This window comes from Vanellus vanellus (genome assembly GCF_965231255.1).
Source record: "Vanellus vanellus genome assembly, chromosome: 1".
In the NCBI taxonomy this organism is placed as follows: Eukaryota; Metazoa; Chordata; class Aves; order Charadriiformes; family Charadriidae; genus Vanellus; species Vanellus vanellus.
The window spans coordinates 104,193,184-104,219,515 of record NC_138905.1 but is presented as its reverse complement, the minus strand read 5'-3'; the positions used below and the strand labels follow the sequence as shown (position 1 = coordinate 104,219,515).

Here is a 26,332-nt window from a genome sequence, read left to right as displayed (position 1 = left end):
CAGACCTCAGGCAGGACCACAAGATCTTTTAGACACCGCCCGCACCAGCCCTGCCAGCCTGAGATTGTCAGTGCTGCCCTCCGTGAAAAGATAAAGTCCCCTGAGAAGGACTCAACCGAATCCACCCAAGAGCTTGCTCGCTCCACTCACCTTTAACTGTTCCTTTCCGCTGGGTTTAGTAAACTGAGCTGGCACACAGCGGGATCGATGCTGGCACAAGGAATGGGAAAGGACCACAGAACCAGCAGCATGCATCAATGATAAGGATCACCTTCTGCTGCGCAACCAAGTGCTAGATCAGCTCCACCTGCACCCTAAAGGCTCATGATGCTGCTGCCTCCATAAATTAACTGGCAAATCCGTCTACTGTGTGGAAGAACAACAAAGCAAAATGAGCCATCTGTCATTTCTCAAGAAATTGTCTTCTTGAACTTCTTAAGGATAGAGGAAGTATTACAGCAGGATGGGCTACAGATCCATCATTAATTATCTGGACTCCCTGCTTCTCTGTTACATGGGACAGGGAAAACTGTAGGAATTTTGTTTAACAGCATCCCAAATTCCTATTTAAGCAAATAAGATGATCCTGGGAGACAACTTTTATGTATGCATGTTAAGATAAAAGATCCTGAGCCATAGGCTCAGCATGTCCAAAGCCTGCCATTTCACTGTAAGGAAGCAGATCACAGGTTCAGTGAAGCCAGGAATTTAGTCTTTGACTAATGTCAGAACAGGTAAAATTATAAGCCCCTTATGAACCGAAGTTCTGGAAAAGTAATCAGATAAAAATTGCCCTTGTTTATTCTGCTGACATGGAGATATTAATTTCAAAAGGTAAAATCGCCATGGGAAGAAATGGGTGACTTTATTTTACTGAAGTTGCTTCCTTTATGTGGGCATTGCCGCACCACCCGGCTATGCAGGTCGCTGTTATGTTGAAGAGCAAAGCCACTACGTCTAGCTAGCTGTGACCCACCAGCAGAAGACACCCCCACACCATCAGTCAAACAAATGCTCATGAAGGCCAGAGGCAGGGGATTGACAGTACTTGGGGCTGGGCCACCTTTCTGCCCGGCTGTTCTGCACCATTCTTCTCAAAACAGGACACAGCCTGCCTGTGCAAAGGACTTATGGGGAATATGTAGTTTCTCATCCGATGAGAAGTATCTCATGTGATACAGAAGCTAGAAAAATGGTAGAGGTCCCATGAACAAGGATGGACAGCCAGAGCTGCTGTTTGGGAGTGCTGGGAGGAATGCTTGGGCTGGGTACCGCTCACACTGGAGGGCTAAGACTGCAGCAAGAGAAAAATAGTGCTGCTGCAGCACCGAGCCTGCTGGCCCCGATGCCACTCACCTTGTGGAGACCAGCAGGGCAGCCGAGAGGCTGGGGCTCCATGCATGGACCGGGGAAGGAGAACGGTGGTCAACACACCTGGCTGGAAACCCACTCATCACCAGCACTCCCTCTCCCCCAAGGGCTGCCCCTACTGACTCTGCTTTTGAAGTCTTCAAGGACATGAGGGATGCACAAAGCTTTAGAGATGCTTAAGGTCTAACTACTGTTCACTGCAGAGTATTTTAGTCCAAGAAGAGCAAACAGGGAATCAATGAGAAGCTAAAGTGTGTGGAGAGAAGACATTCAAGACAACATCAAAGAAGTTGCATGTGCACAGACTGCAAACAGGCTGACACTATGGTTCCGTATATGCATTCTGCAAACAAGAGTGGAAAACCGCTCAGGAGATATCAAAGAGAGAAGCAGAGAGTGCTTTGAAATTGAAGTGAAAAAATTGCTCCTAAAAAAGTAACCGTGAAGAGAGTTAATTTCAACAGAGCAGCATATTCTGAATACAGCCCAGGTCTCCTGGCATGGTTGGTCTTGTTAGGGGGCTGAAAAGCAAGACTGCCCACAGTGAGATCGATGGGCACACCCAGAGCACGCTGAGCCGGGTTAGGGTCCCACTAGGTGCCAGGATGCAATCCCTCTCCCTTCACCCTCAGGAAATGCATCTGAGATACTTCACACGTTTAAAATCCAACTTCTCGGGTTATGCCCTCGGGTGCATTTTCCAGGCTAAAGCCCCACGGGATGCCCTGAACATAAATGACTGCAATCAGTTCGACACACTTGGCTCCAACAGAAACATTTCACGGGCAAACCTGCAGGGGAGCCAAGAATCACTGCTCCCAGATGGGAAACCAAAGGCAGGGGGAGGTGAAAAGCAGCTTGGGCCCTGCAAGGCCAGTGTCAGCATCCCCAGCTGGGGGTCGGGAATGCTGCAGCACATCCAGTATGAGATCCCCCCCACCGCTGTTCAATCTGATGGGCTCATTTCGATGTGGCAGTCTTTTTGTGGGATCAATATGGTATTTGCTGTGGGTGCTTTGGCTCTGTTCACACCAATGTAACCCCACGCCAACGCGTGACCTGCATTGGGCCAGATTCGCCTGGCTGGGTGATGTAGCAGAGGATGTCTCCCATACCCATAAGTGCAAAACCACAGCCAGCTTGACAAGGCCAACCAAGAAGCACACCACTTGGAGCGGGGCAGGGAGAGCATCCTCACGTGGATGTGTGCCCACAGGGGAAGCCCCACCTCAAATCTGTATTTAGTGCCCCAACACTAGAGGCTATGTTATGCACCACAGCAGCAGCGAGAAGAGGAGACTCTCAGGTGTGTGTGGTAGTGATGGTACATGGAGAAGACAGGGGACAGGGATGTTGGGAGCAGGGTGTGATGGCTCAGTGGGGAGAAAAAGCACCCTGGGGTGCCAGTCTGGGATAAATAACTGTGCCAAGGAGGCAGCAGCAAGTCTAAGTGGGGAAGCTGTCCCAGAGGACCTCACAAGTGTGGGACAGAGCTCCCCAGGGCAAACGTGCAGGAGTAGGACACTACCAGCGGTATGAGGTGGAAGAAGCAAACCCACCTGTGCTACCTGGAAAAGAAAACGGGCTCTAGCTGGGTCGCTAATGCAGGTCTATGCAGGAGACAGCCCTGGGTGACACAACACTGAACCCCTTCATTTCGTCTGTTCAGAGTGCTGGAAGCAAATAGGAAAGAGCAGCAGCTCTGAGGCAGAACAGCAGGTCTTACCTTCCTGGTGGTGAAGGAGCAAGTCCCCAAGCACCCAGGGGAGAGAAGAATGCTCTGCACCGCAGTCGCAGCTGCTGATGAACAGTCATCTCTCTCCTGAGCACTTCTTGAACTCCTTCATCACTCAAGCAAGAGTACAACTATTTGCCAGATGGAGCAGGTGGCTGTAAAACAGGGAAGCAGTGCTATTCTACAGAGCAAAACCACTCTGCAATCAAGCAAGCAGCAAACTTAAGTTTCCAGACTTCACTTCCGTAAGGAAGTTTCCACCTCATTAGCCTTCCTTGTTTAACTTCATTGCTAGATGCTGCCAGCAGCAAAAAGTGTCAGGTTTTTAAGCTGGCACTTTGTGGCACTTGAAAACACTTGTTTGAGCCTCCATTCAAGAGTCTGGTCGATACCCCACTGGCCATCCATCATAGAAAAGGCATCTTTCATATCCATACATGAGAGGATTCCTTGCACGCAGACATTACATACAAATGAGACAGCAGAAAGTCATTAACAGTAATATCTGATTTTCATCTGTTAGGGAAAACCTCTCCTTATACTCCACAAGTGTCTCAGCAATTGTTTGAAAATCAGCACTCCTCTCCCAGCACTAAGTGTGCCATAAAGCAGCCCGTTCCTCCACTTCTCCTCTGCCTCACCCCCTCCTCCACATCCTCCCAGCACTCCCAGCTTTCATGGTCACAACCATCCCCTGCTTGGCCATTCACTGAGTCTTCAGAGGGAAGGACGAGCGGATACGGAGCACTCTCCTGCGGCTGCTGGGAAGGGGCTTGGACAAAGAGGTAAGGGTCCTCTGCTTTCCGCTCAGGTTTCTCTGGCCACCGCTAGCCCAACGCAGCCAGGCTGCTGCCAGTGGTGGTTTCTCATGGACAGGAGGAGAGCAGCAGAGCGCTCTGCACCCACCCAGGTGCAGGGTTTCAGGGGAAGCACAGGTCTGGCTCACCCCTCTCTCAAAGTAAGGTTCAGGCACAAGTCTCCCCCAGCTTCTCCAAGGCAAGCTTGAGGAGCCTCCACCCTCCCCTTCCACGATGCTTTCAACTTGACAGCTCCTAATAAAGCAAACTTTAGGAAGCAGCCCCTGGAGAGCCGCTGGAAGCTAATTAATGCTCTAATGAAGAACCTGACTGCCTTGTTTGCTCGACGGCTCCCAGGTCAATCAATCTGCCACAGCCCGGCTTGCAAAAAGCAGCAAGGAGCCCAGCACCCCTGGCATCTGCTCGGTTATCATCCCCCACCACCCCTCCTCATCCGTCCTCCCATGTTCATTACTGTCAAAAACCAGGCAGCAAGAGGGCAGATTTATATAGGCAATTGCAGCTTCTCCCCCTGCTCCTGCTCCAGGATTAGCCACAAAGGAACGACGCAAGGACAGAGGGGTGGGAAGAGCGCGGAGACATGGGGCGGTGCGTGCCCTGCAGGTCGGGATGGGCAGGTATGCACCTGAGTATGAAAGGGGTGAGGGGTGTTCTCAGGGGGGATCTGCCACAACCTGCTGCTCGTGTGAAAGCCCTGCTTTTTTATTCTGCTGTTGCCAGAGAGACTCCCCAGCACTCAGATCCCAGGCCCTCTCAAATCTCTGCCGAATCACCCTGTTGCTTGTGCTGTGAGGTAATGCACACAAGGACAATGGCAATCTAATACAACAGCACAAATCTGTTCAAGCCTGCTTGCCAAAAGAGTCCTATCCAGATGTCCCAGCCTGCCCGGATCGCAGCACAGTCCCCATCATGCACTGTGTCGCCAGAGACTGTCTGCTGCCCTTGTCTGAATCCCACAGACCGCACTGACGCACGCCACTCCCAGACAGCACCTCCTGTCTCAGCTGCTCCATCCCTGAAAACCTGGCATGGAGAAGCAAGATCCAAGGAGGAGCTAGGAACAGAGCTGCCTGACAGCCCTTGGGTCTCCCCTTGACTCACACGCATTTATCTACCATCTTACTCCCTTGGGCAGGACCCAGAGTGCGGGCACCATTCCCCCTCCATGCTGTGTGAGGAAAGGAGCAGAGGGGGTACTGCTCAGCTGGTATCCTTACACCAAGAGCTCAGCCCAAATCCAAATGCTTCCAGGGTCACCTGGATTCAAAAGGAACCACCTGCACCTCTGCCTCCCCTAAAACCCGAGAGATCAGCATGTGCCAGGGAGCCACCACAGCTGTTCCCTCCAAGGACAGGCCATGTCTGTCCTGACTGATCTCTCACAAATCAGCCTGGTAAAGCTTGCACGGAGGATGCTCTTCTCCCCCTGGAAAGGGGCAAGTGTGCAAAGGGCAAGGACACTCTCTAGAAGGGAAAGGGGTGGTAAGTCCTCAGGGCAAGCCCCAGCTTTGAGGGATGAAAGAACCTGGGTTTCAGAGGCAGGCCAGATAATGCAGCGGGAGGGAAGCCCCGAACACAAGGATGCAGGTGGGAAGAAATCTCCACGCCTGCACTTGGGGCTTGCTCCAAGCTCAGCTCGCACTCCTGTGCATGTCTCCTGCCAGCTTTGGCTTCGGGGAAGCAGCTGGTGTGAACCGAGTCGTACTTTTATTGTTCCTCCCTCTCTGCTGCAACATGGGCTTATCAAGAAAGAAACAACAGGCAACTCGAGAGACAGAAGTAAAAAGGAGAGCACTGTGTTGTAAGGACGCGAAACAGCCACAGGCAAACTAGCTAGTCTGGCCCACAATCCTGCCCAACAGACCCCCACACCAGCCTGGAGTTCTGCCCCAGCCTACAGAAGTTAAAACCCCGCACTCACCCTACAGCTGTGCAGGTCTCCCTCCCTGCAAAGCACACACGAGCTACCTGGGGCTGCGTGCCCCTACCTGTGCACAACCTTCCCTCTACTTTGTAAGCCAAGGTGTGTGTGACATCAAGGAACAGGCCATGAAAGGGAGTTTCAGATCCCTCTGCTGCCGTTGGTGAGTTTTCACACACTAGCAAGGGATGATCACCACACCCTTGTGATACGTAAATTCTCCATAAGCTCTCAAACACACAGCCAGCACCCTTTATAGGGCTTTTCCTCACACTGCCAGTCCTTATAACGGCTTCATGCCCAAGGGGCCAGGAATGTCACACTCAAAGACCAAATCTGGCTCCAGATACCATGCAGGACACTCGTGCCATCCTGCCTACAGACCTTGTATTCAGAACTGGGTTAATGCTGCCATTGCCTGCCTTATTCACTCCCTCATTCAGGAGCTACGTGTTTCATTTCTCAAATACTGCTTGTTTCTTCTCAGGAGTAGGAAACTGGAGTGTTTCAAGCTGCTAGTCTTTCCTCAACATTATCTGTTGGCCACAAGACAGCAGCAGGTGAAATTACATTGCAGTCACATTAATACATGCAATTCAAAAGCAGTGCTACCACCTCTGCCGTTACCACTGCAAGAGTGCCAAGAAGAGACAGCCTGAGCACTGCAACAGCAAACTGACACTCCAGGAGAAGCTCCAGCACCCTGTCCTGTGAGGATGTGGGATTCCACAAAACGAAGAGATTAATGAAGCAATCAGGTAGCCACTATTTTACCTTCTCACCTGAACACACTTTAAAGGCTGACATATATCGATTGCCACGTCTGCACCTGGAAAATAGAAACCTGTCAAATAGAAAGGTCACTCTGACAAACAGGGAGCAGGGGTTTAAGTGGAAACTAGAATCCCAGCATTAACTTCAATCTGGAAACACACGTTGGCTCAGTTTGCCAAAAGACCTTCTTTATTGTGTCCCTTAGTGGATTGGTAGCACAGATAGGTCACCCCAAACGCACTGGCATATGGGTCAAGGCAGGAGCTAGTGGCAAAGGGACGGAGAAGGCTAGGACTAAGGCATCCAGTAGCAGCCAGAAGTTATGTGAGGTTGAGGTGACTACAGAGCCACAGACTTAGACTGACAGCACTCTCAGGTGTTCAGTCTTTCAGAGGTCATTAATGATACCTTTTGAAGAAGCCTTGGATATTAACCTGAAAATCAGCACAGGTCTGTCTGTGGGGCCACTATGACATTCATTCAAAGGTGACCAAGAAGGTGACTCCCACATCATCCTGGATACCCCCTGGAGATCATCCAGGCAAAGACCCAGCAACAGCACAACATGACCTTCTGCAGATTCCAAAACCAGAGGGAACCACAGCAGTCACTGGTACGACTGCGAGCATTGCATTCGTGGAGAGCATCAACCAGCCGCTCTCAGAGGCTGCCTGGGACATAGAAACAGAACACAGACAGCATGTAACTGTGGTGCTGGGGATGCTCTGAGGAGCCCTCCTCTTCTCCTCCATCCTCTTGTGGGCCATAAAACCACAAACATTATGCAAGGCTCATTGGACTGACAGCTAAGATTTGTGTAGCAGTAGTTTGTTGAGCAGCAGGGAGATAGTGAGAGGTAAAAAACACAGAGACCTAGATGACTTGTTCTGTTAAGGTATCACTTGACGGTTACTCGTCCAGTAAATAACTGGCTGCCAGAGCACGGTTTAAATGCCCTTAAATGTCCTCTGGCCACGCTGAGCTGTGACACAGAGGCTCTCTTCTGGAAGCTGTTATCAAGGATTTCTCTTTCTCTCTCTGTCTCACGCACATGCATGCACAGAGATGTGCCATGAAGAAGCACATTACTCCAGGGACCATATCCAGTCAATGCTGTTTCCTAGGGAAATAAGCTAAAATGATGAACATCACCAACCTGACGTTGCGAGCAGTAAAACATGTATTACAAGGCAGGATAATCAAGATAAATGGAGAAGATTAACCTGGAGATGAGGGCAATGAAGGAGGGAGGGAAGAAAGAGGATGGGGAGCTCATGAGGCACCTGGAGCTTGCAGCATCCCCTGACTTCTGAAGTCACGCTAAGGACTGGGGAAGGTGGAGGAGAGTATGAAACGAGCCACTGAGGTGAAAAACACCAAAACCCAAGCCAGAAGACAGACCCTAGGAAGGAGTCCATCTGCACAGGGACACGAAGTGAGGACTAATCATGCAGCAAGGACCTGAGCCAAGAGTCCTGAACATGCTAAAAGCCTCACTCCAGACATCAACTCCAGCCCTAAGGCCATGACAATGGCCAATCAACTGTTCAGTTCAGCGGTGTCTGAGAGCTGCCCTAACCACATATTTTTGCACCCTTCATAGACAATAGAAGGCACCACCAAAATATCAGTGACAAGGCGTACAGAAGGCATCGAACTCTTTCCGCCGGCTGTACAAGGAGCATAAGCACCTTGTAGGTTTTCTGACTCTCCCTGCCTAGTCAGGTGTCTGTTGCCTAGCTGTTGCACACTCTGTGCACATGGCCTTGGTGACTGCTGGAAAGGGCTCTTTGGTCACTAGCTGCTTTTGAAGACGCCTCCAGCAGAGCGAGAGATGGAGCCAGTTACCAGACAAGAGCTCCAGTGCCTCACCTATGGCGCATGTGCATGTGCAGGCTGTGGTGGGAGCATCACTCTCTTCTTTGATCCTGTTTGCCCTGTCCCTTTCCTCTTTTCCCCAGGTTAGTCTGCTCTGATGAATAAAGGTGGCAACCTGAAAGCCATCTCTGTCTCACAAGACCAGCCCAGAGGCTGGACTGAGCTGCACTCACCTCACCTCCCAGAAGAAAACCCCACGGACAGCATACAGGGAGCAAAGAGAAAACTCAGTTCCCCAGAGGTGGATAAAGGGGCTCAAACATATCTGCAGCTCCAGAGCTGAGCAGTCCTACCTGAGCCATGGACAAGTGTGAGATGTCAGTTGCAGCCACAAGGGCTGTCCTTGCTCTGGAGAGACCACTGTAGCACTGGTATGTACCCCATGCCCACGATGCCCACCCCAGCCCCTCTCACACGCCCTCGGCACTCACCTGGCCGCAGTACCCTGATTTCCAGCAGGTTGGAGGTCCTGTCTGCCAGCCGCGTCCAGCTGCTGTTGTAGTTCTTCCTCCAGAGCTCGGCTACGCACTGGTACTTGCCAGCCTCCGTGTCGCTCGCCCTGCTGATGCTCAGGCGCACGTTGTTGCTGGACTCGGCCTTCTCGATGGCGGTGCGGGTCCGGAAACCTGTGTACCTGTCACCCCACTGGACCCCGCCGTCACGTGTGAAGGTGACCAGGTCGTGAAACTCGGTGCTGCCCGCTGGTTGGAAACGCCATGTCACTGACACTGGCACCCATGACGGGTAGTGGGGCTTGATGATGCACTGGAGGTCGAAAGACTCGTTGTAGGTCACCCCGGGGGTGCGGGAGATGGCTGTGACAGCAAAGCCGGCCTCTGCAGAAAGAAAGAAAAGAGCTTTGAGAGACACCTGCCTAATAAGGCCCTGCTGTTAGCATGCAAAAGCTAGAGCATGCTCATCCAGTTGCAGGCCTGGAATAATCAGCCGCTCGCGGTGTGTGGGTTCCTCGTTTGCAATTGCAAAGTGGCGCGAACAGCAGCGGCAAAAACCACACTTCGGTGCCTGCGTAGCGGTGACTGCCTGCGTGAGCACTGGCTGCGGCGGCAGCAGGATCGTGCTTGATTTCTGCCCAGAGGAGCGAGATCCCCTGAGACCCGGGGGATGAGCAGCCTGCCTCTACATGCTGCCAAAGCCCTTATGGAAACACAGCAGCGTGGTGGCAAGGGAGCAGTGATGGGCAGAGCAGCTGCCCAGCGCCAGCCTGACCGCTCGCAGACCCCACAACCCACATCCACCTCTCGGGCAGGGGATCCCCGCCCCATCCCCCACCCCAGGTCTGAGGCTGGTTGCTGCAGGTGAAGGGAAGATGAGGAAAGTGAGAAGTAGCAGCCTTTGTTCATGCATTGGAGAGCTGGCAGTGGTTACGAGACCCCGGGATGGAGACAACTGAAAGAGAGAGAAGTTGGTTGCTCCTGTTCTTCACACAGCATGGCTTATGTTCTCTTCCAGATCGCAGCTCCAGGACAGCTTTATGCAGTTATCCTCACATATTCATCCCTCTGCAAGCTGGTCAATACATTTTGACTTGTCTACCCTCAGCACTTTGTTTATTTAGCGGCGTTTCCAGTAGTCTATTAGTAATCTGAAGATAACATATTCCCAGTTGACCGGCTTACATTTTGGGTTAGAGAATTTCCATTGCTCATTTGTTCCGAACTGCAGAGAGAAACATTTTCTTCTCTTCCAACCAGTTCAGTGCGGCCAGCAGATTTAGCAGGGACCTTGTTTCCTACTGGCAACATCCCCAAGAAGTGCTCCCTTCCCAGGAGGCTCCATGGGGTGTCCCACACCAGTCGCCAGCTCTCCTCCCTACGCCTGCAGCGCCGACCGTTCTGGTACCCGGCACAGCCACCGCTGCAGGGGAGAGCCTGGCCAGTGTCCAGTAAAAACAGGAATGTCTTCTGGATCAGTACAGAGCTTCAGCCCATCACCGGCTTGAAATTATAGTTTGAGAGATGAGCCGGGAGCTCACTGAAACCCACAGAGCTGCTGCCATAGGTCAGACTGGTCGCAGCATGGACACTGCTGTATCTGCATGCTTCCAGCAAGTGCCTCCACAGCCCCATGGCATCACCGTGCCAGAGCTCTGGTACATGTAATTACTGAGAAAACAGGTCAATCTTTGGGATTAAAGCTTCTTGCAACATGTTCAGCGATTACCCAGGAGAGGAGAGTGAGACCCAGGCTGTCTCCCCTGCAGGACTGCTGCATCTCATCCCCACGGAAGCCCTTTACCTTCAGGCCCTGCAGCAGCCCCCCTGCCCCAGCAAGTGTGTCGCCGGGCCCAGCTCAGAGCACCACTGAGCCAGCGATGGCCCTCGACAGCCAACTTCATTTCAGCAAGATCAGCTGATTTCATAAAGTTTAATCTCCAGTTGGCACGGGCAAGGAAGCTTCATGAAGGGACTTCTCTCGACCTGCTGTTCTCAGGTCCTCAACGCAACCAACACTCTGATGGCATTTAGGTTAACACACAAAGGCCCTTCTTCCTCCAGAACTTGGCACAAAAGGTGAAAAGCTACGCATAAAAGCGGGCAGATTTTCTGCAAGACCTCCCTACAAGAACACAGCAGCCCCCCCTCACCCTGCCTGCCCCTCCTTCCCTGGCCAGCCAGGGACTGCAGTCCCTGCCGGGCACTCAAGATCCTCAGAAGTTCAGGGACATCTGGTCTCATCTGACAGCACATCTCTCTTCTGGCTATTGCTTCTGAACCACCCTGTAGATAGATTTATGGGTTTGAACATCATCTGTGCTGGTTCAGCTAAAGAGTTTCTTACCCTGGCAGACTGGCAAACGATTAGACCTTAACTTGAAATGTGAGTGTCACTAAATTTACTGCATTTTTTTCTGCAAGCAATTTCTGTAGCCATAAACCTCTCTTGCTCTTTCTTAACACCTTCCATTTGAGTTTCTTAGGATGCTTCAAAAACATTACGCTGAACAAAAAATATCAGATTCAGCAGCAATGAAACAATACTCAATATTTTCTCCACTAAATTTTCATAAGCTACTTCAGCTTTGCTAGTTACAGGAAGAGGACCTAGGAATTTCTTAGGACTTGACAGAACATGCTCAATAACCATCAATTTATCTGGGATAAGGAGTGGAGGAGGAGGGACACCCACCCTTCCATCACATCTCCTGGAACTGCTAGGCAATTCTGAGCATCTTAAATTTTAATAAGAGTAAAAGTGATACATTTAAAATCTCAGCACCTAATCTCAACACTTCTACAAGTGGCAGAGTAAAGAGAAGGGCTGCTACATGGAATTACAGCAGCCCAAATACTGCTGACCTGATGAGGAAGGCACCGTTGAAACTAGATGAGAATCTGCCTTTAGTTCTTTACAAACTAATGTCCCTACCTGGTTTTGGAAGATATATGGCAAAGATTTGGCACAGAACAGACAGAACAGCTGCTGAAAGAAGGTCAAAAGTGAAGGGGAGGGAAGGAGAAAAAAGGCAAGATTTTAATCAGAACATGATACAACTTTGAAGTCTGGTCTCACATATCTTGCCAAAGCCTAAGAATAATACTGCAGAGAACAAAAAGAAAAAAAACACAACCCCAAACTCAAAATATTCCTATCTTGACCTTTCAATAGAGTTCCCCAATTGTTTATAGCCTTGGCATTCTGCAAATCAGGGGCCACATATGAGCAGTCATCCCTTCTTCAGTCACCAGCAGAGCACTTCGGGAACTAGTCCAGCACTTAATATAGCAAGGCCTGAATGGGACCAAAGTAATTCACCATCCATGCAAAATCCCTAATGCTCTACCTGCCCTCTCCTAAACCGATGTGTTTTCACTGTGTTTGAAATGGAGGAGGCCTTTGGCAGAGAAGAGTACCAGTTGCAATGATCCCAGGTCCTAGTTCGGTTCGGTCACAGACAACGTTGTGGTTTCAGACCAGCAGCTCAGTGCCTCCTTGCAGAGGCAGCGAGGACCATTCCCAACCCACGTCTTCTGCAGGCTTCTGACGCTGTCAGAGATACTCGCCATTTCTGGTGGACAGGCCAACAGATGCCCAGCATTTTGCTCTCCTGGTCTAGCGAGCAGAGGTAAGGTTTACCCAGGGCAGGAGGCTGCCGATGGAGCACCACCACCGCACTGTCCATAGCCCGGCTCCAATGCTGGGTGGACAACACACCATGGGACTGTCAGCCTCTCTCCTCAGAAGGATGCTGGAATCACTGCCCCTCTCCTTAGCCACCCCTGCTTTGCTCCTTCTACAGCCACCCCTCAGACTTTGGCCCATATGCAAAGGGGCACGCAAGCGTTTTGCACCAACTTACCGGCAGCTGTGGGTGGGCTGCCTGGTACCTCCATTTTGCCAGCAAGCAAGGGTGGGAGTGCTGAGAGCAGCCCTGGTTACTTGCAGGTGACCTCCTGGGGGGGAGCAGACACATGGGGAGCATAGTCCCGCAGCCCCCACGCCTCGAGTACTCACCCAGAGCAGTGATGGACACCGGGGTGCCCGCGTGCCGCTCCCCAACCATCTGCCACTCCCCATCCAGCGTCCGCGTCCACTCAGCCACCCGGCACTCATAGTGGCCCTCGTCCGCCTTGATGCTGTTGAAGATCTCCAGGGTGAAGGAGCCAGGCCGGACCTGCTCCACCTGGATGCCCCCGTAGCTGCTGCGCTCGGCATACGAGGGGCCCGGCTGCAGGGTGCCCTCCCGATCCAGACGCACAATTTCGCTGCGCCGGTTCAGCCTGTCCACCAGCTGCCAGGCGACGGAGAGGCGGCTTTGAGGCCCGAAGCCCGAGCGCACGTTGCAGCCAAAGCGCAGGCTCTCCCCCTCCAAGACATTGCTGGCGTTGTTGATAATCTCCAAGGAGATGCTGGTCTCTAAGGAGAGAAACGCATACACACAGGGGAGATGACACACACTCGCCACTTCTCGGTCTGCAAGAAGGATGCTGCCGGCCAGAGAGGCTTTCTACCAGGTACAGGAAACTGCCCACGCATTTGGGTCCAGGCACATCTTAACTTCATGTGTGACCACATCCAAAACCAGCTTGTGGGCAGCGAGCTGCTCCTGGTGACTTGCACACTCAAAGCATGTGTAGGCCAAAGCTGGGAGAAATCTCTCTGCCTATGGCTTATGAGACATTGCTGCATCTTCTGGTTGCAAGTCCAGGATGGAATCTCAGTAAAACTTGAGGGAATTTGTTTTGCTACAACACGCACCGCATGCAACTGGCTCTGCCAAACAAAGCTTCCAGCTCCCTGGGTTTTTCAATTCACATCATCCTGATCACCATCTCGCCACGTCCATTGCTACAACACCTTTGGGGAGAAGCTCTCCCAAACTCCCATCGCTAGTGACACTAGAGGTAGCTATCAATGTTTGGTAACATCAAAAAAAAAAACCCTGTAGCCTGAGCTTCCCAGAGATGTAAGGCTTTACAGCTGTTTTTTCAGAGATACTGAGTGCTGGTTACTCCCGCTGTCTTCCATCGAAGTTATGGACACTTAGGCCCCTTGAAAAACCATCACATTTGTTCCTAGAGATGGTGATCTATCAAATAGCAAGAATGAAATCTGTCTGAAAGGTGCCTGTGCCTAGGAGCACTACATTTTAGACATTTGTCCGGTGCAAGATTTCCAGCTAGAGTAATTTTCAAAGCCAAACATATGAGACCAAATATTGGTAGGAGAGAAAAGAAATGGAAAATTTTTTGGAGAAATGAGGAGGGGGGAAAAAAAGCTAGAGGAAAGAGCTGCATTTCCCTACAAACCTAAGAGATAGGAGACAAACATCACACAAAATTCTCTTGCAGCTACCCTCTGCTTGGTCAAAGCCCACAGTCAGGGTAGCCTGGACAACAGGTGTATGGCTCATCATGCCACAGCTGCCTGAGTTTCAGAGAGCAAAACAAGGAATGAGTCAGTGGACTACCTCCTCTCACCCTGATTTTTCTGTATTCATCACGTTTGTCTGACAAACATAAAAAGCATTCAGGCAAGCCTCCGGCAGGGTTGTTTTCATCAGCATTGGCAGATACACAGTGACCACGACAGAGTGCCATGCTGAAGAGCTGGGGCTCGAGGAGCACATGAAACCCTCGTTTCTCCCAGTACAGCTGTCTTGCAAGACAGCTGAACAACAGCCACTGAACGGCCTGCAGGAACCTAGCAGCCCTTACAATAAACCAGGGTCAAGCTGGTCTCCCTGTTACACCTGCGGACTACTTTAGAGCACCTAGCTCCCTGCAGAGCAAGGCGAGAGGTGTGAGGAGCAAGTCAGAGGCTGTCACACGCACCTGCAGCTCAAGGCCAGAACTGCCAGCTTGGAGCCATTATCAAGATGGGCGCATGTTTCCCCACCTATGAACCTGACACATATTCCTCCTTCTCTATCATCCCCTTACCATCAAAGAAAAAATCTTTTCAGTTGGGATTTCAAGCCTCCACAGCATGCAAACTTTTATCCTCCCTCTTCCCCACTGTCGAAGTCTGGACAAATCACGGTCTCACCACCAGTGAGCCTCAACACCCAGTAGAGCAATGGCCCCAGGAGGGGATGGGCCAGTCTCTACTTACTGAGCGGCAGGACAGTGATGGGGATGTTCTTCGGCCGCTTGCTCTCCTTGTCGATGAAGTCCCCTGTCACGGTCTTCTCCCGCTCAGTCACCCGGCAGTTGTACTTGCCACTGTCCTCAAGGCGGAGGCGGTAGATCTTCAGCACAAAAACGTTGTCGCTTTCTTTGGCTACCTTGAGCTGGCCCAGGGCCTCACGCTGGGCAAACTCGTTGTTGAGCACCGGCACAGCGTTGGGCCCCAGGCTGGCAATAAGAGAGCTGTTAAAGGCCCAGGAGATGGAGAAGTAGCGGTCAGGGACGTTCTGCGCCTCCAGGATGCACCGAAACTCCACTGGCTCACCCACAATGTACGTCCGCTTCTCCGTCTCCAGCCGGACACTGAACTCCTTATCTGGGAAGAGACAGACCAATTCACGTTAGCATAGCAAAGCACTCTGGGACGGCCAGCACGCCTCGTGTGAGGTATTTACAACTTGCCACTCTCTCTGTAGTCAACATCCCTCAGACACATGCATCCACAGGTAGAGGGGTGAGGGGCTTGCTTTTGCTGTGAGAACCCAGATTGGTCATGCTGCAGGAGAGGCAGCATGCTGCCCAGCACACAAGAGCTGCAAGGCATCCCCACTCAAACCTCTTTCCTCCAGTCTTTACTCCTGGAAGCAGCTCTGCTGCGACACCAGCACCCAGTGGCACTGTGGGATGCAAGACGGAGCTTAGTCCTACTTGCCCCCTGCTCAGCCTGGGTGAGGAGGCAGGGCCTTTGGGGGTATCAGAGAGGAAGAAAGAGCTCAGATGGGTCTTTAGACTCAGCAGGTTCCTGTGCTGCGGGCTGGGAGAAGGATTTTGACTTGCAAATGGACCCTGTGCAATACAGGAGTGCTTGCTGAAAGTTCTTAGTGTTATTTTCTGCTGTGTCACTCTTCTCACTTACCAAAATTCTTATTGCCTGTGCTAGCGCCAAGTGCCTAAGATGTATGTTTTAGCTCCTGTGTCAGCCCCAGAGTGCTGGCTGCATCAGGAGACGAGCCCTGCCACCCAAGTCCCCTTGCTGCCCCATTGTCCCCTTGCTGCCACTTGCCCTGCTCGCAGGCAGCGCTCGGGCCCTCCTTTGCCCTGCTTCACCCTGCCAGCAGCCTCCCGAGCGGGGCACGTGGCAAAGGAGGGAGCCAAGCCCTAGCCACCTGAAAAGGCGCAGCCCCATCTTCCACCTCCTCCCACCACCCGGCCGAGCAAGAAAAGGCAGAGGAGACACTGACCAGTGGCTTGCACGTTGACGATGGCCCCCTGGGAACGCTTGCGGGTCATGGCATACCAAGACTTGTCTGGGTCCTGGATCCACTCTGCCGCCTCGCAGTAAAACTCGCCCTGATCCGATGGGTGGAGGTTGTAGATGGTGAGCTTTGAGGTGGTCTCCCCAACTTTGTCCAAGCGAACATCCCCTGTGGCCTGCCGCTGGGCATAAGCGCTGCCGGCCCGCAGCACGAAGTCACGGCTAAGGGAGATGACCTCCACAGGCGCCTCGCTGCCTCGCTGCCGGTACCAGGCGATGGAGACATGACTGTGCTGAGCCGTGCTCTTGGACACCTCACACTTCAGCTCCAGGGAGTCGCGCTCCACTTTGTTCAGCGTCTGTGGGACCGCTGTCACTCGCAGCGAGTCCGGGATCACTGCAGCAAAGCGGGACAGGGAAACACAGCCCACGAGTTAGCGACGCCGAAATGCCCAGAGGTGTTAAAGGAGAGATGGGGAAGAGGTTTCTTTTTATGGTTGTAATTAATCATTAAGTATTAGCAAAGCCCTGTTGGCTCACATTTATGCCCCAAAAAGAGGAGAAACGTACCCCAAGCCCTTGGCTGGGACAGACCATGATCTGCAGCACATATTCCAGCACTGTGCTGAAATTCCTGCTCAATGGCCCCAGTGACTACACAGGGTTTTCCATCACGCTGCAGTGCAGCACAGCCTAATACATCTGCATCCTGTCGAGGCATTTTGTCATGGGTGGCCTCCCCTTCATCGTGTGCCCCCCAGCATGCTTTGTGACCCCCCTCCTGCCCACATCCCTCAGCCATTCCTTAGCCCTGGTGTGGTCTTCGCCCCTTGGTCACTGCTGGGGCCATGCTGAACTTATTTAGTTCCTTTAATCTTCCCTCATCAAAAAGTAAGGAGATCCGATTCCCCTCTCCTTTGTTTATATGGTTTCATGCTTTAATGACCCCCTCAGGCCAAATGAAGGGGTTTCTGCATTCGGAGAGAAGTGGCTCCTCTGAGGGCAGCAATGCAATTGTAGCCTGCCCAGCGCCCGCTCCCGGGACACAGCCGTGTCAAGGCACTTGGTAATAAAACTGCTGGCTACTTTTCCAGTTGATTAACTGGAGGAAAGGAAGTACAGCCATTAAAATCAGGATGAAAAAGAAATTGCAGCCCCCTAGCCTTGCTTACTTTAGCAAGCATCTTAATTTTAGCAAGCATCTTAATTTTAGCAAGAGGTTCTACTACCAGAAGACAAGACTTTCCAAAGTCTATGGACTCTGTTGTCACAGGGAACATCACACGGAAAGAACGTACACCTTCTCCCCAGCTCTGCAGACAAGGCAGCGTTAGCAAGCCTATTATGTCCACAGTTTTACCATGTACTGGTGGAATATAATTAACATATCTCAGTTCAGTTTCATTGACAGCACTGGAAGGTTTGATGAAATTAGCTGAACTGCCGAAAGCTGCATCTGTTTCATTCGGGCAGGGCTACAGAAAGCAATGAGCTGCAGTGAAGACAACCGCTGGGACTATTTATGGCAGCAAAGTCAAAAGCAGAAGAGGGGAAAGAAAAAGCCATGAGATGGAATAAAAAAAGAGGGAAATCTTCCCGTGTCCAGCGCAGATGGGAGCATTAGCTTTTACCATGCATTCACTACCCAGGGAATTTACTGCCCTGACAGGGAAAGTACCTGGTAAAGCCATTTACATGGCAGGCCATCGTCCCTGTCCCTGCAGTCGCATCACCTCCTCCCTCACTTCCCCTCATCTTCCTCGCTGGGGACCCAAGGTGCATCCCCTGCCCACCGGCCATAGCTTCTGGCAGTCTACAGCCGGGAGCCCACCCCGTTTCGCCTTTCCCCCTTCCCTCCAACTCCCAGCAAAGCAGCAGCAACAGCAGCAACTAACCTTGCCAGTTCATGCCGCCTGCACGATAAGATTTAAATTTCTCATTTCAAACCTTTCTGAATAATTTCCAGAGCTATGCAACTCCTTTCTCTTTGCCCGCCAGCCATGGGCTCTTATAACTTTTCTTGCGTTATTTAAATAAATTAAACCTGATCATCATCATCTTGCTGGAGTCCCTTTCCCACTGAGCTGCTTTGAATGCAGAGCTCACTGCTACACCAGCCTCCACACAACAGCTTACGGGGTCGAAGTGAAAAAAGTGTGCCCGTCCTCTTTCCCCCAATTTGAGAGCCCTGTGCCCCCCGCCAGCCTTGCTCAGCAGCACGGCCGCTCTCTGGCTAAGTACAAGACAGCGAGCAGAGAGCTGCTTACCCCGGGAGCCTGCCTGGCTCTGTGGGACAAGTCAGGTCACGCTCCAGTAAAGGGCAGGCACTCGGCTCGCCAGCCATGAAGCTGCCCGCTCCCCGGGAGTAATGCCGGGAAGTCTGTCTGAAGGCTGAGCCTCCAGCAAGCACTCTTCATGCCGTTCCCCAAGCAGGTTAGAGGCTGTCACAGGCAGCGTTTTGCCAGCTGGAACCGTGACTTTGTATTTCCAGGTCATAACCTGGCTGGAGGATTAGCATCTTTTACACTACATGGGCACGCTATTGCAAAATGCATTCCTGGAGAAAACTCAGGAGGCAGCAGCATGCTGTTAAAGGCTGTAATTTAACTGTGGTAACACCTGACACGCTGTGCTGCGGTCCTCCTGCTCTTTTTAACCAAAAGCCAACCAAGATCTTCCCAGTAAGAAGGAATCAGTAAGACCTTTTGGGTTGCATGCAGCCTTGAGGCCGTTCTCTTACATCCGCCTGGCACGGGCATACATTCGGTCGGTGTCACCTTCCTAACCAGGAGGACCGGAGACCTGCTCGCTAAATGAAAGCCCAGTTTCCCAAGGATCAGACATCGCGAGGGACAGACAAGAACCCTGAGCTGGCCGGGCCAGTGGGAAGGCTCTGTGCTTCGCACCACCGCTCTTGCGCTTGGCCAGTGATGCACAAACGGCTGTTATAGTTACAGTGCATGATGCGCCTTGGGTACCAGGTTTGGGGGGGGGGGGAAGTGGGTAGGAGAAAGGGGAAAACGCCGTTCTCAAGAGGCAGACGAACGTGGCAGCCGGTCACAGCTCATTTCAGAAGCCCGACGAGCATTTCATTCTGAGTGCTGCGGAGCACCGGGGACTCCCACAGTGGGGCTGCAGGTCTGCAGGGGCGCACGCACCACCCCAAGGCACACACCCCGCTGACCCGCTCTGAGAAGAGGGATACAGGCATGGCTTAGCCCATCAGGCTGGAGCAGATCAGCCCTGGAAGTTACGGAAGGAAAGACCAGAAGGGAACGCCACAAAGGGGCTCGGCAGGGCACGATGGGGAGCTGCGTTATCAGACAAGAAGCTCCTCCCAAGCCAGTTGTCCTTCAAGGACATCAATTTGCATATCAGGACATGAGTAACTCTTTGCATGGTGTTCACCTGGGAGGCCTGGCTCTGCTGTCAGACATCACTCTGCCAAGCTGCCCACACTCATCCCACAGCCTCCCAGCACGGAAAGTCCCATGGTTTCTGGGGGCACTCTGCATGCTGAGCTCCACTTGAAAGCAAGGGCAAGCTTAGATCAGAGTCATCACTGTGTGAAGGGGAGTGGGGCCATGCCTGGATCAGAGCCAACGTGGATGCTGCAGGATACATCCTCTTGCCTGCTCTTTCTCACCCAGCTCCTGCTTGTTTCTCCCCTCTTTTCAACGCGCCATCCAGGCAGCCAGCCTTGTACTCCCCGCAGCGTCCAGCCTTGCCTCCTCCTTGTCCCCCAACACAAGTGCATCCCTGCAACTGCTATGAGCCCCCGAGGTGTCAGCAGAGCTCCCATCTCTCCAGCATGAAGGTTAGGTTTGGCAGTGAGTGGCTGGACAGGGAGATGAGCAGCTGAAAAACACTTGGTAGGAGCAAACCTGTTGCTCTACAGCCATCCCCCCGCCAGTCTGCCCTGGCCACAGGTGACAGCATTGAGTTTGTACTTACAGCACTGAAAAAAAAAGAGCAAGAAATACAGGATTTCCTATTAGTCACCAAGCTGCAGGTTACTGCAGAGGGCACTGGAAGAGGTACTCAGCAACGGATGGCCTGTTAAGCAGAGGGTGCTCAAAAGCACCCCCAAGTTTTGAGAGCTCCTGAAATATTAAATGTAAATATTGCCACTAGAGGGTGTCAGGCACCCAGCTAGGGAGAGTCCCAGGGCCCTGCTGCCGGGACAAGGAGGAGGAGGACAGGGGAGTCTGGAGATGCTCCCCTCTTCCCCAGGGTGGTGACCACAGGCATTCCTCCTCAAGAAGTCTGCACACACAGCTCCAGTCAAGCCCACCTCAAATGCACACACCCCAAGTGATGAGCACTAGGTGAACTACATAAAGCATTTACAGATCCGGAATTAAGGCCGTTTACCTTTGATTAAGGAACTGCCTTACAGTCTCCCAGAAAACAAGCAGGGAGCAGAGCCTGGAGTTCCCAGGTCTGGCCTCTGTACACACCTCAAATTCTCCAGTGTGTTCTCCCCCGAGCCCCAGGACCAGCTCCATTTCCAGCAGCTCCTGGTGCCGTGGGGAACTCTGCCTCAGGCAGACAAAGACAACACAGCCATCTCTATTTTCCTTAGGCTGGCTCTGGTTTGTCCTTGGGTATCCAAAACCCCAAGCACCCCCAAGGGGTAGCTATCAAAGCTTTTATGTGCCAGACACAAACCTGAGAGCTACCAACATTTCATCTACTCCCAGAAAAGGCAGCAAACCTGCCTGAGATGCCGTTTCCTTGTTAAGCGATGCAGGAGGACCGTCAGGCTGGGAGCCAGAGGCTTCCTAGCTCAAGCTGATAAAACAATTCTGTGAAAATCACTTAGCAGCATGGTAGGTAGCCTTACACTGCAGGGTCTTCAGGAGTACAACAACTTACACAGGCTACCCAGCACAGTGGGACCATCTCAGGCAGGACAAGCAAAACACACCAGCCTCTTCTTCCCTTGATTTCGTTACAGCTTTTACCCACTGATACATTTTAGAGGCACCCTATAATGCTACCCTGTGTCCCCAGCTGCCCACTTCATACTACCTGGACAGACCTAAGCTTGCCAAGTGTGAAGTGTGAGCTATTTAGGAAGAACAAATACACGCGTTCCCTACTCCTAGGGAGCTGCTTCTGGCTGAGAAATACCACTCTGGATTTTGCAGGGAATTAGTGCAAGAGTTATGTTCCCATCTGCCCCACGACATCTTGCTGTCCCGCAGGGATCCCAGCTCAGCACCATGAACCTCCTTCCCCAGCCCCTCTGGTTGCGTGTGCAAGACAGAAACAAGCTGCTCAAGAGGAACCACAATGCCAGTGCCACCAGTCCAGAGGTTGAGCACTGGCTGGCACCAAAGGGCACCACAGGTGGGAGCGTGGGGATGCAGCATTTTGTTATTATCCTCTGCAATCTGCTAACCCTCCTGCAGCCCCCCCCATATCATCCCAGGGAAGGAGGGTCTGCCACCAGAGCCACCCCAATGCCACAGAATCAGCTGGAAGGGACCTGTCCTCTCCCAGCGGCTGCAAGCTTTCAGGGAGCCACGGTCCTTATAGCCCTCCACAACACCGCTATTGATTTCCCTTCCTTACAGGATACGTGTGCATGTGTGTGGCAGGAGGAAGGGGGTGGTGATAAGGCAGGAAAGATATCTAGATTAGCAATGTAATCCTCTCAAGCCCTCATGCCCGGCAATTAGCTGCACATGCCGATCCGTACCTGCTGCAGCACACCAGACACTGCTCCTCCTCGTCAATCAAAAGCTCGCGTAATTCCTTCAGCACAGAGGAAAACACATGCTGTGTTATGCTGCAAAACCGATGAAGACCCTCAAATGTCACCTTTGCCAGTGGACAAAACTGAGCAAATCATGCCTCCAGTAGTGTCCTTGCCTGCCTTATTTTAAAGTCCCAACTAAAAACTCGCAGGTGGCACGGGGCAGGCACAGCTGTGTTCCTGTTCTTGCTGCTTATAAATTTCCGCCACTACCCCAAGCCCTACCTGGGACCCAAATTTGAGGAGGCAAACCTACCACCCCAAGATGTACTTTTGCTGTGACTGAGTGTGTGGGGTCTCTGTGCAAAACTTTCCTCCTCCTCCTCCTCCTCCTCCCCCACCAACACACAACAACAGGCTACTGGTCCCACGGGGAAAACGTAAAGCAAGTGTTAAAATCCTGGCTGGTTTGGGGATTACTTTGCTTCAGTAAAGCCCCACCTGCACTAAGAAATAAGGAAGCTTTAAGACAGGTTTAAATGAAAGGCAGCTACTAATTGTTTAACTAAATTTAAGTCATATGCTTTTCTGAATTAGGGAATTCACTTCAAGCTCCTGAAGGGGTGAGCAGAACTTGCGCTGTGGGCTAAAGAAAAGCAGTCAGAATATACTTTTAATCCTGGTGAAAATATTTAAGCCTTATTTTAAATGAGAAGTTGAACTATGAAGCCACCTTCAGTTGCTGCACAATCAAGAAATACAGGGTGAAGCACTGCAGTCACCTGCAATTCTATCACCGTAACATTCTGCAGTAAGAGTAGGAAAATAAAATAAAACAACACATCCCCAGTTTGCACACTTGCAGCTTCTTAAAAGGGCAGTTTGTTACTGATTCAGCTGCTGGCAGAAGGCAAGAGGGGAGCTGAAGAGTTAAGTAAGACGGCATGGCAGTTGTTTCACAGCAGTAGTAATAAATCCTCTCATTACAATAATATCCTTGTTTGTACATTAACCACTGGCTGGAACAATTATGCCGATAGAAATGCATCTCCCAAAGAAACTGAGAGAGCTCAAGCAGCCAGTGGGAAAGGGCGCAGGAAAAAAAAAGTAAATCATGTAAAAAAAAGTAAATCATGTAAAAGAAAAGGGAAAAGAGAATCAGAAAGAAGACGTGAGAATTGGAAATTAGGTCAGCTTTCAGACTCAGGGTCTGAACTTCTTGCTTGCTGCAGGCTCCGTTAGTCGCACACACAACCTGCCCCGTGCGCCCGTTCCAGGCTGTCACGATGCTCCTTGCTAGGCAGCAGCAGAAGATCCCGTTGCACAACCTGCTCCTGCTCCATGATGCGCATTGCAAGAGGAGATTCCCGGCCAAAGCCGTGCGCCCGAGCTGCGCGGGACCCCCAAGCCTGATGGTGCGGTCACAAGCCAGCGTGCCTGCCCCAAGCACGTGGGGCAGTGATGCTCTCCCGCAGCTTTCCAAGCCCCACACAAACCCACAGGTGGTGGCAGTGGGCACCCCGTGGCCCCACCAGCAACCCCTTCCCTGTGTGCCCAGGGTGGGTGTGCAAGGGGAACAGAGGAGCACAGCCCCAGCTCCGGCTTGTCCTTGATGGACCCAGGGGAGCTACAGCTTTCCCAGCTGCTTGCAGACTCCCGAGTGCTTCGGTTCCAGGAGAAAGGACACCCCCACCCTCCCCTTCCCTGGGCTTTCCTCTGGGGCGCCAGCCCTGACAGCACAGTGCTGTTCAGAACAGTTCTTTGAGCCTCCTCCCACCGGCAAGCAGTGGATGCTCCTCCAAAATTGCTGGTTCCCTTCCCTCGACTGCTTCTGATGCAGCGTGGTGGATGCCAGGGGCACATTCACGCCTGCTGCCTCTGGTATGCTATCCCCCATCGCCACCCTGCCCTCAGCTGAAGCAGCTTCGGGGAGCAGGGGAAGGGAGGCTCCTGCTAACAAGCTCCTTTCTGCTCTCTCCACCCACTCCATCCCAAAACACCCCAAGGAGCATCTGGTTATTAGGACAGCTAATTTAGGTGGAGAAGTTCAAGTGACCTCATTAAAAGAAAAAAAAAAAAAAACAACAAAAAAAAAGAGAAACCAGATAGGGCAGGGGTGTGAAAGGACGAGGCAGCACCCAGCAGGGAGAGTCATCATTTTTTTCATCCAGCAAAAATTAGCCGGAGCATGGGTGGAGTGAACCCTGACAATGGGGGGCCCGTGGGGCAGAGATGCTGGGGACACACAGGTGCCCAAAGAGTACGGCGAGCTGGGTGCGTGGCAGGGGCAGAGAGCACACGCCTCGCGTCTGCCTTCATCTCCCCACCACAGCAGGGAGGAAAACCTTTACTCCCTCTCACATGCACGCTTTTTTTTTTTTTTTTTTTTTTGCAACCCTGCTCTGCGGGGAAGATGGTCTCTGTAAGGAGAAGGGTGCAAACAAGCCTGCAAGGAAAATAAAAGGCATGAGGTGGTGGCAGAGACAAGAACCCAAGGGACAGGGGTTTCCCCTTCCCCGCAATGGAGAAACCCGTGCTGTGTGACAGGCTAGATGTCCCTGTACCTGACAAGATGCTGTTCCTCGGTGGGCTCTGTATTTGAGCTCCTTGGTTGCAGCGCACCCCAGGCAGACCTGGACGAGGTTCAGGCATGCTGCAGTGCTGCCCTGCTCCTGCAGCTCTGCTGAGGCTGATGCTCCCACGGCTGGCCTCTGCCTGGCGTGTCCCCAGCCATGGGATCTCCCCCTGCCCCAGCCACAGTGCCCAGTGACACCCAGCCGGGCAGCACCGCACCGCTGAGCACCCTCACCGACAGCCTGGGGGACACATCCAGGGGTACACAGCAGGCTGCAGACTACCACGCACCACACTGACCACTCACCTGCAGCGGCAATAACCTCTGGCGGCGAGCCAAGGTGAGTCAGCTCACAAATCTCTCCTTCTCCCTCTCCCTCCCTCTTCTACAATCTCACCTTTGTGAGGGTTTAGCTCTCCCGCGGATCCCGAGCACCGGCGGCGAGCTACCACAGCTTAACGCAAGCCTAAGCCACCGCAAACACGAGGGCAGAGCACATCGGCGCGCACCTCTTCCACCGAGGGTTAAGCTGATGCGTTTTTACTTAACAGCACTTGTGAGCTAAGAGCAGGGACGTGGGAATTTGCTGTGGCTTAAGCCGGCACAGAGCAACCTGCTAAGCCGCAGCCTCCAGGAGCCCACAGGACAGCCAGGGAAAGCAAAAAAAAAAAAAAAAAAACAACAAAAAAACCAACAAACCAACCCCAGCAAACATGGAGCTGAGGAGCTGATACAGCCTGGGTTCCTCCGAAGCTGTGCGTGCAATGCTGTCTTCATGTTTTACACCTCTGAAGCTGAAGTTAAGGACTTATGGAAATGGGAGGCTTACAAAATCCTCTTTTCTGCAACTTTTTAAAGGCCTTATTTCATTCAACCGAGCACACTTAGGCAGGCGGGCAGTACAAACAGCCGAACAGGGAAAGAGTAGAGCAGTATCATTTCAAAACAATCAAAACACATCTCAGGCTGTATTCCCCCTGGACTATAATAATGTTTGTAGTGCTTTATAGTCAGGCGAGTTGCCCTTCTCAAAAATCAATTTTCAAGGAGGATTCTCCTCTACTTCAACTATACAAGGAAGATCAGGAGCAACACTGGAGATAAGAGTGCAGAGCTGGTTTCAGAGATTAGTGCCCCTGGTTCAAGAGCTCAGCAGAGATCACACAGGAGGTCAAGGCATGCGCACGAGAGGTGTTTTTCCTTCATTTATGCAATAATGAAGGTTTTGAGACCTTGCAAACGCCTTTCTCCCACCTGCCTTCTGGGACCTGACCTGTCCTGAGAGCTGCAAAGCCTGGGACCAAAGTTTCTGACAACTCCTTCTGGCCAGTCACTCCTTAAGCTCAGCAGCAGGGATTTGCTTTTGCCTCTGGGGCAAAACGGCACAGAACAAAACACGCTTGGGAGACAATTTCTGTAAGCAGCATTATTTAAACTAAAAACTCTAGAGGATCCCAAATGGAGAACCTGGGTCTATCCCCTCCAAAACCCACCTTCCTGCTGAACACACAAGAACAGAGCATTTCAGCCCTCACAAGCAAAGCACCGAAGGAAGCACAGAATTAGGCTTTATTCCCTACTACAGCCCAAATTTCTGTTCAGCCTAGGTCTGGGTGTTAAGTTCCCATGGGAAGACAAAGTGAAAATGCTGTCGTCCTGACAAACGGACAGGGAAGGAGAGACCAGAATCGCATCTTCTTCACACGTAGAT

The 26,332-nt window shown here is 52.1% G+C and overlaps 1 protein-coding gene across 1 annotated transcript in view; it reads right to left on the bottom strand.

The window, feature by feature from the left end:
- Positions 1-26,332, bottom strand: part of IGSF3 (immunoglobulin superfamily member 3) — a 103,134-nt gene that overhangs the window by 18,231 nt on the left and 58,571 nt on the right. Inside the window, exons 3-6 of the mRNA XM_082498230.1 lie at positions 16,329-16,739; positions 15,074-15,463; positions 12,974-13,375; positions 8,932-9,336 (exon numbers count right to left, since the gene is read on the bottom strand). Of these exons, the coding sequence (XP_082354356.1) occupies positions 8,932-9,336; positions 12,974-13,375; positions 15,074-15,463; positions 16,329-16,739 (1,608 nt within the window). The remainder of the gene's footprint in view (positions 1-8,931; positions 9,337-12,973; positions 13,376-15,073; positions 15,464-16,328; positions 16,740-26,332) is intronic.